General features: G+C 46.7%; 1 protein-coding gene across 1 annotated transcript; it reads left to right on the top strand.

Moving 5' to 3' along the window:
- The first annotated feature begins 2,923 nt into the window (after nucleotides 1–2,923).
- Nucleotides 2,924–11,099, top strand: MDH2 (malate dehydrogenase 2). Its single transcript, XM_034068914.1, is given in 10 exon segments — nucleotides 2,924–3,038; nucleotides 3,040–3,069; nucleotides 4,553–4,721; nucleotides 5,493–5,576; nucleotides 6,518–6,631; nucleotides 7,102–7,226; nucleotides 7,891–7,968; nucleotides 9,100–9,199; nucleotides 9,636–9,787; nucleotides 10,789–11,099. Coding segments are annotated over 10 exon segments (1,044 nt in total). The 5' UTR covers nucleotides 2,924–2,978; the 3' UTR covers nucleotides 10,921–11,099.
- The last annotated feature ends 714 nt before the right edge of the window (nucleotides 11,100–11,813 follow it).

Genomic DNA, 11,813 nt, shown 5'->3' with positions numbered 1-11,813 from the left:
ATTATCAAATTAGATTTATTAATCTTAGTTTTATGGAGGCTCTTGTCTTTAGTCTGCTTTAGGCATAGAGGGAGGTATATTAAACACATTCCTCATGTTTTAAACACTCCTCTCAGCGAAGTAAATGATGTGAGATGAGTGCTCCCACTCCTTCTCCCAAGGGATCCATCCCCCTTGCTTCTAGCTATGTCTGATTTGGAAACAGATCAGCACAATAGAAACCCTCACACCTTCCCTTGCTCTGCTCTCATCACTGTTATGCAGTGACGAACACACTTGCTTTATTCACTCCTCTTACACTCCCAAGCTTTTGTCTTAAAAACCTTGACTGAAACTACAGTAGCCTTTGTACAGCTAAACAGGAGCCAAAAACCACACACAAGTGGCTCTGCACACAGCAGAACTCTGTGCCAAAGGATGTGTTTCCATGGTTCAAGGAAGGCTGAACAATTGTATGGCAAAGTTTCCAGCTCTTCATGTTCCCCAGTGAACTCCATCAAACCACGACCCCCATTAAAGCAAAGTCCTTTTAAATGGGACGATGTGAAAGCCTTTTGTAACCCTCTGAGGAGGAAGTACTCACACTGTGAAGATGTGGGACTTGAGTCAGAAAACCTGCTTCCTGAAAGGCAAGGACAAGCCCAACCTCATATAGGGGCAAAAGAACCCATTCCTCACACGTGATAAGAGGCTTCAGAGGGATCAGTCTCCAGCTAGGAAATCAGGCCTGCCAGGATGCTTTGGAACAAAATCTGGGCTTTTGAAGCCTAAGAACATAGGCAAGACAGTGAAAAACCACACGGATGTTCGTTTCTCAAAGGAAACTGGGTAAATTCGTTATCTCTTCCAATAAGCTCATAAAATGAAATGAGGAATGGAAGGAATATCTATCTGACAGCGAGGTCTTGATTGCCATGGGTCACACGTACCTCTTTCTTCATCAGAGTCACTGCAATCCAACGAGCTGGTCTCATAGTCATACACCACACAGTATCTGACACACGCCAGCTCCTCTGAATCCGGGACCAGATACTTCCCAGTAGGACTCTGCCAAAATCACAGAGGAATTCTCCTGTGGCATCAGCACTGCTGACATTCTGCAGCACGCTGCTGTATAGCTATGGGACAGATTTGGGTCTATGCCTGTACTTGACATTGAAAGACCCAGATAGAATTCAGTCGTGATGCAAACGACACCAGATTGCTTCATCAGCCACAGCAGCAAGGATGCCAGCACTTTGTCCTCCGTGGGACAAGGCTACAATAGGCTCTTGTGCAATGTTCCTCCTGACAGACAACTCCTTTGGGCTACTGGAGCCGCCTTTGCTTTGTGACAGAACACAACCCCCCAGTGGCAGAAGTGGAATACGGCTGGAACAGGCTGGGACAATTCCCATGGGTTTGAAGCCGGTTTTGGCTCCCTGTTAATTGCTAGGGATGGTTTAGACGGACTGACCTGTACAATCCTGCGGGCTGTAAGAATATGGCTCTCATCGTATTCACGTTGAGTGCGGACATCTGAAACACAAACCCAAGCAGCCAAGGCAAAGTGACTGGTTTGTTTGATGCTTAAAGGCAGATCCCTCTTTGTAATTCAGCCAGTGGGAATTCAGGCACTGACATCAACCAGAGAAAGAGATACAGGCTTTTAGGAGCTGGGACTTTCTGTGTGGATATAATGAACACCAGCACTGGTGTGTGTGTGTGCAATGCCGTATGTTACATTCTGGTCATGAACATCCCAGAAATAGGGACAGAGGCCTCCAACCCCACTCCCAAACTGGCTGACTCCCTCGCCAAATCATTTAAGGCACCCTTTGGGGGGTATTGGCACCGTGTAAGATGCCAGTGCTTCTGGACAATCTTAGTGCAATGGTCAAGAAATCCACCTCTACAACCCCTGGGAGTGGCAAAGTGTATCCCTATATCCCTGGGATGGATCAGAGCAGCAAGAGCTCTATGTGATGCAAACCAGAGAGTACCTGAAACACCCCAACTGCAACCCCTAGTAACAGCAAGAAACAACATGTACTCTTGCCCATAGCTGGAGCCCACAAACCCCATTGCCTTGGGATGCCAGTCCAGGCTGGTGTGTGGTGTCTGGCTGCAGGCATGGTCAGGCACTGTCAGCGTGTCAGTGTTAGTGTGTCAGTGTCAATGTGTCAGTGTCAGTGTGTCAGTGTCAGTGTGTGTCAATGTCAATGTGTCAGTGTCAGTGTGTCAGTGTCAGTGTCAATGTGTCAGTGTCAGTGTGTCAGTGTCAGTGTGTGTCAATGTCAATGTGTCAGTGTCAGTGTCCATGTGTCGGTGTCCGTGTGTCAGTGTCAATGTGTCGGTGTCAGTGTGTCAGTGTCCATGTGTCGGTGTCCGTGTGTCAGTGTCCGTGTGTCGGTGTCAGTGTGTCAGTGTCCATGTGTCGGTGTTCGTGTGTCGGTGTCTGTGTGTCGGTGTCAGTGTGTCAGTGTCCGTGAGTCGGTGTCAGTGTCGGTGTCCCTGTGTCAGTGTCCGTGTATCAGTGCCAGTGTTTCGGTGTCAGTGCCGGTGTCCGTGTGTCGGTGTCAGTGTCAGTGTCCCCGTGTCAGTGTCCCTGTGTCAGTGTCCCTGTGTCAGTGTCCCCGTGTGGGTGTCCCCGTGTCCGGCAGCAGTCCCCGGGCTCACCCAGCAGGCACAGGTGGTTGGGGTCAGCCACCCTGGGCAGCAGCCAGTGCTGGTTGAGGATGTTTGTAGAGGTCCCTCGGCTCGCACAGCTCTATCCCCGCCATGCCACGGCAACCGCCGCTACCGCCGGCCGTTCACAACCCGCCTACGTTGCCGTGGCAACAGGTTACCATGGCAACACGGCTGTCGCTAGGGGGTGGTGCCAGATCCCGCGAGAGTTCCGGCCAAGGGAGGTGGAGACAGGAAGTCTCGCGAGAGTAGCGGCATTTCCGCGCAGGGCGCTGAGCTGTGGAGGTCGTTGGAGTCACGGATCCCGCGCCATGCTGTCCCGCATCGCCCGTCCCGTAGCCGCTGCCGGTGCCGGGTACCGGTACCGGTGTCCTCCGCCGGGGCCTCGCCACCTCCGCGCAGGTACGTGCCGGGGCTGAGCCCCCCGGGGACGGCTGAAGCGCCCCGAGGCGGCCGCGGGTGTCCGAGTGCTGAGGGGAGCGCGGCTGAGGGGCCGGGGCTGTGGCTCCGGGTAGGGGGGAGGCCTGGTCCTGACGGGACAGGGTGGGATGGGCTGTACTCAGGCTTGTTTGCTGCTGCCCTCTTGCCCTTCAGTACGTTCTGAGAGCTAAAGCTGGTGGTTTGGGGTTTAACAGTAAATCCTGCGTGTTCTGAAACCTTAATATTCCGAATCTGTCATATATTCTGAATCCTTATTGTTTTGGAAGTGTGTGATTTAATGCCAGCAGAGGACTGTGGCTGTGTACATAGAGACCGGCCTCTGTTTTCTGACATATGACAGGATGGTTATTTAGGGATATGCTTTGCAAGAGAGGCTGCCGTGGTTGTTGTGCTAGGAATTCTCTTCATGGTCAGTGAGGTTTTGGCCTCGTTTTATCAGCTCAGCCATAAATACTGGGCATTGCAGTGACTAGCGTTAGCCCATGCTTCCCTTTGGGGAGCCTTATGCTGACCCACGTTTGCTGCAGTAGCAAAAGAACCAAGCAGGGGTTAGGCTGATCTAGCTCCTGGGTCGGTTAGTTCTCATCAGAGTATAATAATTAAGCTGTTTATGCTGGGGTTTAGAGCTGTATCTGGTAAGGCAGTGTGATAGAGAACGTCCTTATCAGCAGTAATTGTATTACCATGTCACATCTCTGTGTTAGCCTCTGGTTCCCCATCACTGTGGCTGAGTGCTGTGGCTTAGGGTTGTTCTGGACTTTGAAAGTTGGGTTCCTCTCATCTACAAATAGGAGAAGAGGCATTTTTGGGAGGATTAACCTCCTCCCAGTGAGCACATTGAGTTCAGGTTGGTTCACCAGGGCACCAAACCAACGTGTCTGTTACTGGCTTCAGCCACCTTTTATCAATGCTGGAAATTACAGTCACTTAATGCTCTCAGGCCTCAGTGTTTAGGCAGCCACAGCTACTGTTTTGGGTCTGTTTCAGGCGTACACATCTTCACATATACCATGGTTATTGCATTTATTGTGGCCCATCAAGTGTATTGATTTGCCAAATGGGCAGGTGTACTTTCTTCTTATACTGGCAGTGAAAAGTAGAACCAGATTTTGCCCTAAGTCAGACCTAGGCCCACAGGGTAGCAGGTATTAGACATTTCCATCTGAGGAAAGGTGATCTTTTGGGTTACCTTGCCTAGTTTTGCTTCCCTTTTCAGCTTCAGATCGTGAAAGAACATTTGCCCTACCAGTAAACCTCAAGGATCTTCGGGAAGCTGTCCTGATACTCACTTTCTGTGGGCTTAGGCAATTGAGCTTGTATTTTGCTGCATAAAACATGGGGACATAGAACTAAAAGCGAAGAGAGCGTGATGAAATCCCCAAGGTCACTGATGCAGCTACATCTGCAGTAACCAGAATGGTGTTTTGTCATCTTTTGTCCTCAGAACAATGCCAAGGTAGCAGTGCTTGGGGCCTCAGGGGGCATTGGGCAGCCTCTCTCCCTTCTGCTGAAGAACAGTCCGCTGGTGAGCAAGCTCAGCCTCTATGATATTGCTCACACTCCAGGCGTGGCAGCTGACCTCAGCCACATCGAGACAAAAGCGAACGTGAAAGGTACTGGTGCACTGCTGAAGTGATTCTGAAGGGGTCCTTTGGGTGTTGTCTCGTACTTGAAGATGCGCCGTTGCTTGTGAAGGGGAATCTTCATGTGATCTTGAAGCCTACTGTTGATTTAAGTAGCTTTTACTCAAGCAATTGTGTGACGAGTGAAGGCTTAGCTGGTTACATTGGCATGTATGGAGATGAAGATGGACTGTGGTTGCACTGTTGAAGGGGAATTCGTAGTAACTGGCAGGAAACATTCAGTAAAATCATCCTGGGGAGGGGGGGAAAGCCTGAGCATTGAATTTAACAGTTTGACTACAAATAGACTGAAGCTCCCTGGGTGTCTGTGTGAGTTCTGTATGCTCGTGGTCTGCAGGGACCGCTGTCAAGTTCTGATGAAATCAAAACGTGATCTGCTGATCTTCATTTTATCCAAGGATCACCAAGAGGTTGCATTTGACATGAATGTGCCTATCTGCAATTCTTTGGGGGTACTGACTAATGCAAGCTAGGGGGGTTGGAGAGTTAATACACATAGCAGGAGGAACTGAGGGGTTTTGAAACAGATGAATGTGATTCTCAGCACTTACTCTAAGTTTTGAAACTATATAAATCAATAGGATCCATCCATAGTTGTACTGCTTTGCTTTTCAGCATAAGGCAGAGTTGAAGGCTCAGTTAAATAAGGAATTGGGTGATTCTGGGCATAATCTTGCATTTCAAAGTGTTGGGTATTGAATAGCTGGCAAAAACATAATGCCTGAATGTCTTCCATTTCAGGCTTCATGGGACCTGAGCAGCTGCCAGAATGTCTGAAGGGTTGTAATGTTGTAGTTATTCCTGCAGGAGTACCTAGAAAACCAGGTATGTTCTCTTTGTTAAAAAGCCCTAGGCTTCATTGAAATGTGTCTCTGCAGTAGTGTTATTCAAATAGAGCTGTATCTGGTGCTTTGTGGTAGGGTTGGCTTGGGATGTAAGTGTGTGTTAGTGACACTGACCTAGAACTTGCTTGTTGTCATATCAGGTATCTCATTTAGCCTGTCTCTTGGATTGTCTCTCCTAAAATGTGCAGGATTGTTTTCTGGGGTTCCTGTGTAGATCCTGAATCTCCCTTTGTGTTTTTTGCCCAGAGCAATGCTCTAGTGAAAAACCTGGTTGGTTGTTTCTTTTCCCAGCAGAACAGAAATAACCTGGTTTGCATTAACTGTTCTCTAACTTCCCTGGGCATCTGTGAATCAATGCTGCTAAGGCTTCCTGGAATGTCTCTGACCTGCACCATTTCTACTCTGTTTTTCAGTACCCTATTGGGAGTATAAGAAAATCCTAGACTTTATAGCCTAGCTCTTCCTAATTCTTAATTTTCATGGTTAAAGTAGCTGCTGCACCAGAAATAAGAAGTGGCACTTGCAGCAAGCAGCAGTATTGTACACAGAGCAGTTGGCATTCAGACTGTAGCTGTGGAGGTGACTGCAGAGGAGGAGAACTCATCTTAGGAGCGGTTATGCAGTGGTACAGTGGTGTCATTGTGGTCACACTGTACCTCAAGCTGCCTGGGTGACATAGATCCTGCTGATTGACACTTGGGTGGATTGCTCCTGAAAAGGGCTGCTCCATCTGAAAGGGCAGAAGTCTTTTATTAGTGAGAGGACTTCTGTTTGGAGCCAATTCATTGCTGCAGAGTTTCCTCTTGATACATGAATCCAGAAGCTAACATTCTCTCTCCAGAGCAGAGATTTGACTGGGTTGCTTGCCCATTAATAAGTAGACTATGTGTAACTTAAAATACTGTATGGGATGTGTTTTAGGTATGACCCGTGATGACCTGTTCAACACCAATGCTAGCATTGTTGCTACTTTGACATCTGCCTGTGCAAAGCACTGTCCAGAAGCCATGATCTGTATCATTTCTAACCCGGTAAGCATCTTGTGGAGACCTTGGAAATGTGACTGAGAATACTGCAGTAGTCTGAATTCCTGTTAGTTTGACCAGTATCTTCAAGGCCTACAGTGTTATGTGCAGAAAAAGAGTAAAAGCCTGATTCTACTAACCTATTTTTCTTGGTTGTATTTAAGTCAGAGGAGGCTTGGATATGAAAGTGCTTAGTATCTCTACATTGGTATGCCAATGGTTCTAGTACATGCTGGTGTTTTAGCTGGAATAAATGTCTTAGCTCCCTAAGGGTACAGCCTTTGTAATGTGAATGAGCAAATTTATTGTCTTAATGGTTATTTAAAATGGATGAGTTCCTGACTGTAAATTGCTCTTCAATTTAGGAATTAAAGTAATTGGCTGTAGTTGACTTCAGGTTGTTTACTGGCCTGTTCAGTTCATGCACTGGCTTCATTATTACACTGGTTTCAACAAATGCTTGCCTGTTCTTGCTTATAGGTAAATTCACCATCCCAATCACTTCTGAAGTCTTCAAGAAGCATGGAGTGTATAATCCCAAGAAAATCTTTGGTGTTACAACGCTGGACATTGTCAGAGCGAATACTTTTGTGGCTGAACTAAAGGTAGTTCATAGTGACAGATGCTGGGGGAAGGATGCTGCCTGTTTCAGTCATCAGATCTATCAACGCTGTGTTTAAAATCACTGCAGAGGGCCAAAGGAGCTCAGATTTCTGTAGAGCTAGAGGTGAAGGCAGTGATTCCCTGCTGCCTTCTCTAGAGCAGCCTGGGATAGGGTTTCTTGCAATATGTGGTTCAAGAGTCTTTGACCTTTCCTTTTCATAGCTGTCCCCTGTGAGCAAGCAACGTGTTCATCTTCATTCTGTTGGCATGTGCAGGTGCAACTGGAGGAGAGGGTTGAATTTTGTAGTGTGTATTTGCAAGTCAAACTATCAATGCTGTGTGTTACAGGATATTCTGCAATTATCAGGAGGTGTAACAGGTTCCTGCTCTTAATATCTCTGGTGGACTTTGCACATGCACTGCTGTTATCTGAACTTGCATTAGTAATATCCTGTACCTGGCTAAAGTTATCAGAGTAATCTGGAGTTCAGCTCCATAGATCTGGCTTTGTTCCTGGAGTACAGCTGCCTCTGAAACTCTTGCCCCGTGTAGCACTGGGTTATCAATGTGTGAATACCCAGGGCAGAAAATGAAGCAGGGTGGTTTTACATGTTTTTTCTTGCCAATACACTTCAGAAGCTGGAAGTGTATTCATGTTTCCCTTAGGGCTTAGATCCAGCTCGAGTAAGTGTTCCAGTTATTGGTGGCCATGCTGGGAAGACTATCATCCCTCTGATCTCTCAGGTAAGTCATAGTTACTGATGTGGGTGGCATTATACTCATCAGTGTGCTAAAGTTGATGTAAATTGTCTTTGTGATGGCATGTAACGTGCTAAGATCCAGCAGAGACAGTCTTCCCTGCTCTTGTGGTAGCTTTCATTCTGAGGTGAGGGACAGGATACTGGAAGGCAGTGATCTCATTTGGGTCGTTTTAAACAGTTCCAGCCTTTCTCCTCTAAAGGAGTCTGGGATAAGAACTGAGGTGTAGTGCAGGTGTTCAGATGTCTCAACACTGGTTGGTTTGGCTCTTATTTTCTGTGACAGGTGTTTCATGATGTCTGTACCTGTCTTCAGAAGGAAAATGAAATTAATTTTGCCCTGGTGGACTAGAAACATCACTCTCACACACAGCATTGAAATGAGGAGGCTTATAGCTCAGGCTGTGTGGGGAAGCCTGCTTCAGCAGTTACTGGTAGTCAGGGAGAGGCTCCCTTCAGGGATGTAAGCCAGAATGAAATGCAGTTCTAAAGCAGGCTGCAGCTTCATGAGGAAATAACTAGGATATGGCCAATTAATCTGTAAGAAGGGGGAGAAAAGAGCTTTGCTCTAAGTGGGGAGTAAAGTATGCTTCACAGAAGGATGTTAGGGAATAAAAGCGTGAGCTTTGGAGCAACTGAATCCTGAGAGGGTGCTCCCGTTAGTCAATTGGGACCTACACAGCTGTGCTTAACATACTTTGTAGCTGTATCTGAAGGTTCAGAAGCTTCCTAAATACAGCTGGCAGACTGGATCCTTCATAAGGCTCTTGCCTACCATAATGCCACAGTGACCCAAATATTTACAAGGTGGCTTTTTTAAAATTCCTAAGGCCTTTTACGTGCTTGGAGGGCATCTGTCTAGTGCAGAGGACTGCACCGTAGTGAGTAACCATGGCAGGCTGTGGTTTGCCCTTTAGCTGGGCATGGCTGCATGTTTCCTGTTACAGTCCATGCAATAACCAGCAGCCTCAGTGTTACACAATCTGGGGTAAGTGATTCCCAGTTGAGAGCTGTTGGTAACACCTGTAACAGTACAGAAAGCATAGTGTGGTTTGCCTTATGCTGAATCTGGAGGGGCTCTGGTCTTTGCTAGTAACTTCTTTTTTTTCCAATGTAGTGCACACCAAAAGTGGATTTTCCTCAAGATCAGCTGGTAAAGCTTACAGGGAGAATTCAGGAAGCTGGCACTGAAGTTGTTCAAGCTAAAGCAGGAGCAGGTTGGTTCTTGATTACAGCTTCCAAGTAATTCTTGTTGGCTAGCTGAATGGATGCACCCTTCTTCAGTTTAATCTTGTTTACAACTGTGGTGCAGAATTGGGTACTGCTGATTACAAATCTAGCTCCTCTGTCATGTCAGTGATTGCCTGAACTGTGGCACTAGAAGTAGCTCAGTATGTAGGTAAGACTAAACATTAACTGATCCTATGTCATGTATGCCTTTAGAAAGAATCTGCTCTGGCAGATTAAGCTGTTTCTTCCTATCAGTCTGGTCAACTGAATGCCATGTTGCTGGCCTAAAGCTGCTGCTTTATCTGGCTGGCTGGGAGCTTGAAGTCTGACACTCTGTGAACATGTTAGTGTGGAAGCCTTTGAAGCTGAAGAAAATACCCAGTTCCAGCATGTTCTGTTCTAAAAGTGATTTAACTTTTACAGGCTCTGCCACCTTGTCTATGGCCTACGCTGGTGCTCGGTTTGTGTTCTCTCTGCTGAATGCAATAAATGGCAAGGAAGGGGTCATCGAATGTGCCTTTGTTCGATCGGATGAGACGGAGAGCCCCTACTTCTCTACACCTCTGCTCCTGGGAGTATGTACTTTAAATGATGAAGCTTACAAACAGCAGCTACAGGCTTGTGGCTTATGCTCAGTGATTTCAGTGTAGTGTAATGCTAGGTATCACTGAAGTTAACAGCTGAGCCTGCCTTTAGCAGTCCTTGAACATTTGGATATTGTGCTTAGGCAGATACCTCCTGCTTGACAGGGATGAAGCTGCTTTTATCTGCTTGGAGTCTGTGCTTAGTAACCAGAGATTCAGGCTCAGTTTAAGAGGTCATGCTTGCCTCAAGTCAGTGCTTGTTTATGGGGGCCTTTCATATGATTAACCAGAGTCAGCAAACCTGTCTCCTCAGCTTGATCTTCTACAGGCAGATCTGTCAGAAATTGAGGCACATGGGGAATGATAGCATGGATTAGGATTGATAGATTGCTTTCGGGACCTCTGCTGAACTCTGAAAGCAGTGTTCCTTTTGTCACCTTTACCCTGTGAGTCAAGTGAAAAACAAGGATGCTGCAGCCCTGTCGTGGCTGCTAGAATGCAAAGGGTGGTGTAATGCTGATTTGGTGCTGGCTGGTGAAGGAATGGAAGTAAAGGGCTAGTAAAGGAGAAGGGTTGGCTGTAGGCATGGGATCTTGGAATCCTAGGAGTGCAACTCTGAAGCAGTTTCGGATTGCAAGCCAGTGGCAAGTGAAGGGCATGCACCAGGAGAGAGGTTCTCTTGGCACATGGTGGGTTTGAAGGTAGGAAGAGGTGTGAAGGAGCAGTTGCTGTCAGTCTCCTGAAGGAGCTGATGGACTGGCTTCAAGTTTCACACTTGTGAGCAGTGAATGAGAAGTTTGAAGGCTGTAGAACTGGCTATAGATAGTAAGAGGCTTCTGGGCCCTGCCAGGGAGCACAGGGCTGGCAGACTGGAGATGACAGAGGTCCCGGGCTGTGTCTTCATCTCAGCTTGGTAATACCTAATCAGACCTGTTAAGGTACTCTGTAGGTCATTTGATGAATGGTTAATCCTTAAATCCTCTTTCCCTCAGAAAAATGGAATTGAGAAGAACCTAGGCATTGGCAAGATCACCTCCTTTGAGCAGAAGATGGTTGCTGATGCTATGTCTGAGCTGAAGGCTTCTATTAAGAAAGGAGAGGAGTTTGCAAAGAACTTCAAGTGAAGAGTTGATGATGGAGAGGAATTAACAACTTCCTTAATTTATTAAGGCATCATGTCACTTTGTGACTTCTGATTCAAAGCTCCTGCTTTGATTGAAGTCTGTCTGTATTAGATTAACGATTATTGCCAGTGCGGAGTCTGATCATCAATAAAACGGCCTCATTTTTTCAGTGTACCATCTGGAATTGTGCTGGTGTGCTGGTCTTTTGAAGGTTGAAGTTGTAGGTCTCAAGTGATCAGTTTCAGGAGGGATGAAACAGCCTCTTAAAGTGGGTGAACTGATGAATTTCAGCTCTGCTGCTGCCTGGGCTTTGGCTTGGGTTGCTTGTTGGGTGCAGGAGCTGGGGACCCAGGCCTGAAGAAGTAAGATTAAGATGGGACAGAAGAGGCTTGTGAAGGGGATAACTGAGTGATCCAAGAGGTGTTTTTCAGGGGGTGCTGTTTCCTCTGTTACCTCGCATTGCGTTGGTCTCTTACGTAATCTGATTTCAAAGGAGTTAGTAGAGAGCTGAAACATCAGTCGTGCTCCAGGAGAAGAATTAAAATGCTGAAAGTGACTTTCTAGTTAGGAATAAAAGCCTTGATTTAGTGTCTGCATAAACTTTTGCATTCATCCTCTTGTGGATATAAAAACATCTGCAAGAAGATGGTGATGATGAGTTCTGCACTGACTTCTTTGAAGGTAAGCTTTAAGGAAAGAAGCTATTAATTCCCTCTTCCTCCATGTGCTGCTCACCCTATTGCTTTGAATTGCTGTAATCCATGCAGGTCAAATTCCAAGTTGAACAGACTGTATTTTGATTAGATAAAGGAAACTCCAAAGCCCAGCACTTCTGGAGGAACTGAGGTGAGCAAGAGAACCTGGTGCAGAAGCTTCTAAGGAAGATACCTAAG

The sequence above is a fragment of the Melopsittacus undulatus genome, chromosome 13 (genome assembly GCF_012275295.1).
Source record: "Melopsittacus undulatus isolate bMelUnd1 chromosome 13, bMelUnd1.mat.Z, whole genome shotgun sequence".
NCBI classification, from domain to species: Eukaryota; Metazoa; Chordata; class Aves; order Psittaciformes; family Psittaculidae; genus Melopsittacus; species Melopsittacus undulatus.
Note: the sequence above shows the minus strand (reverse complement) of the source record. Positions and strands in the feature narration are given on the sequence as shown.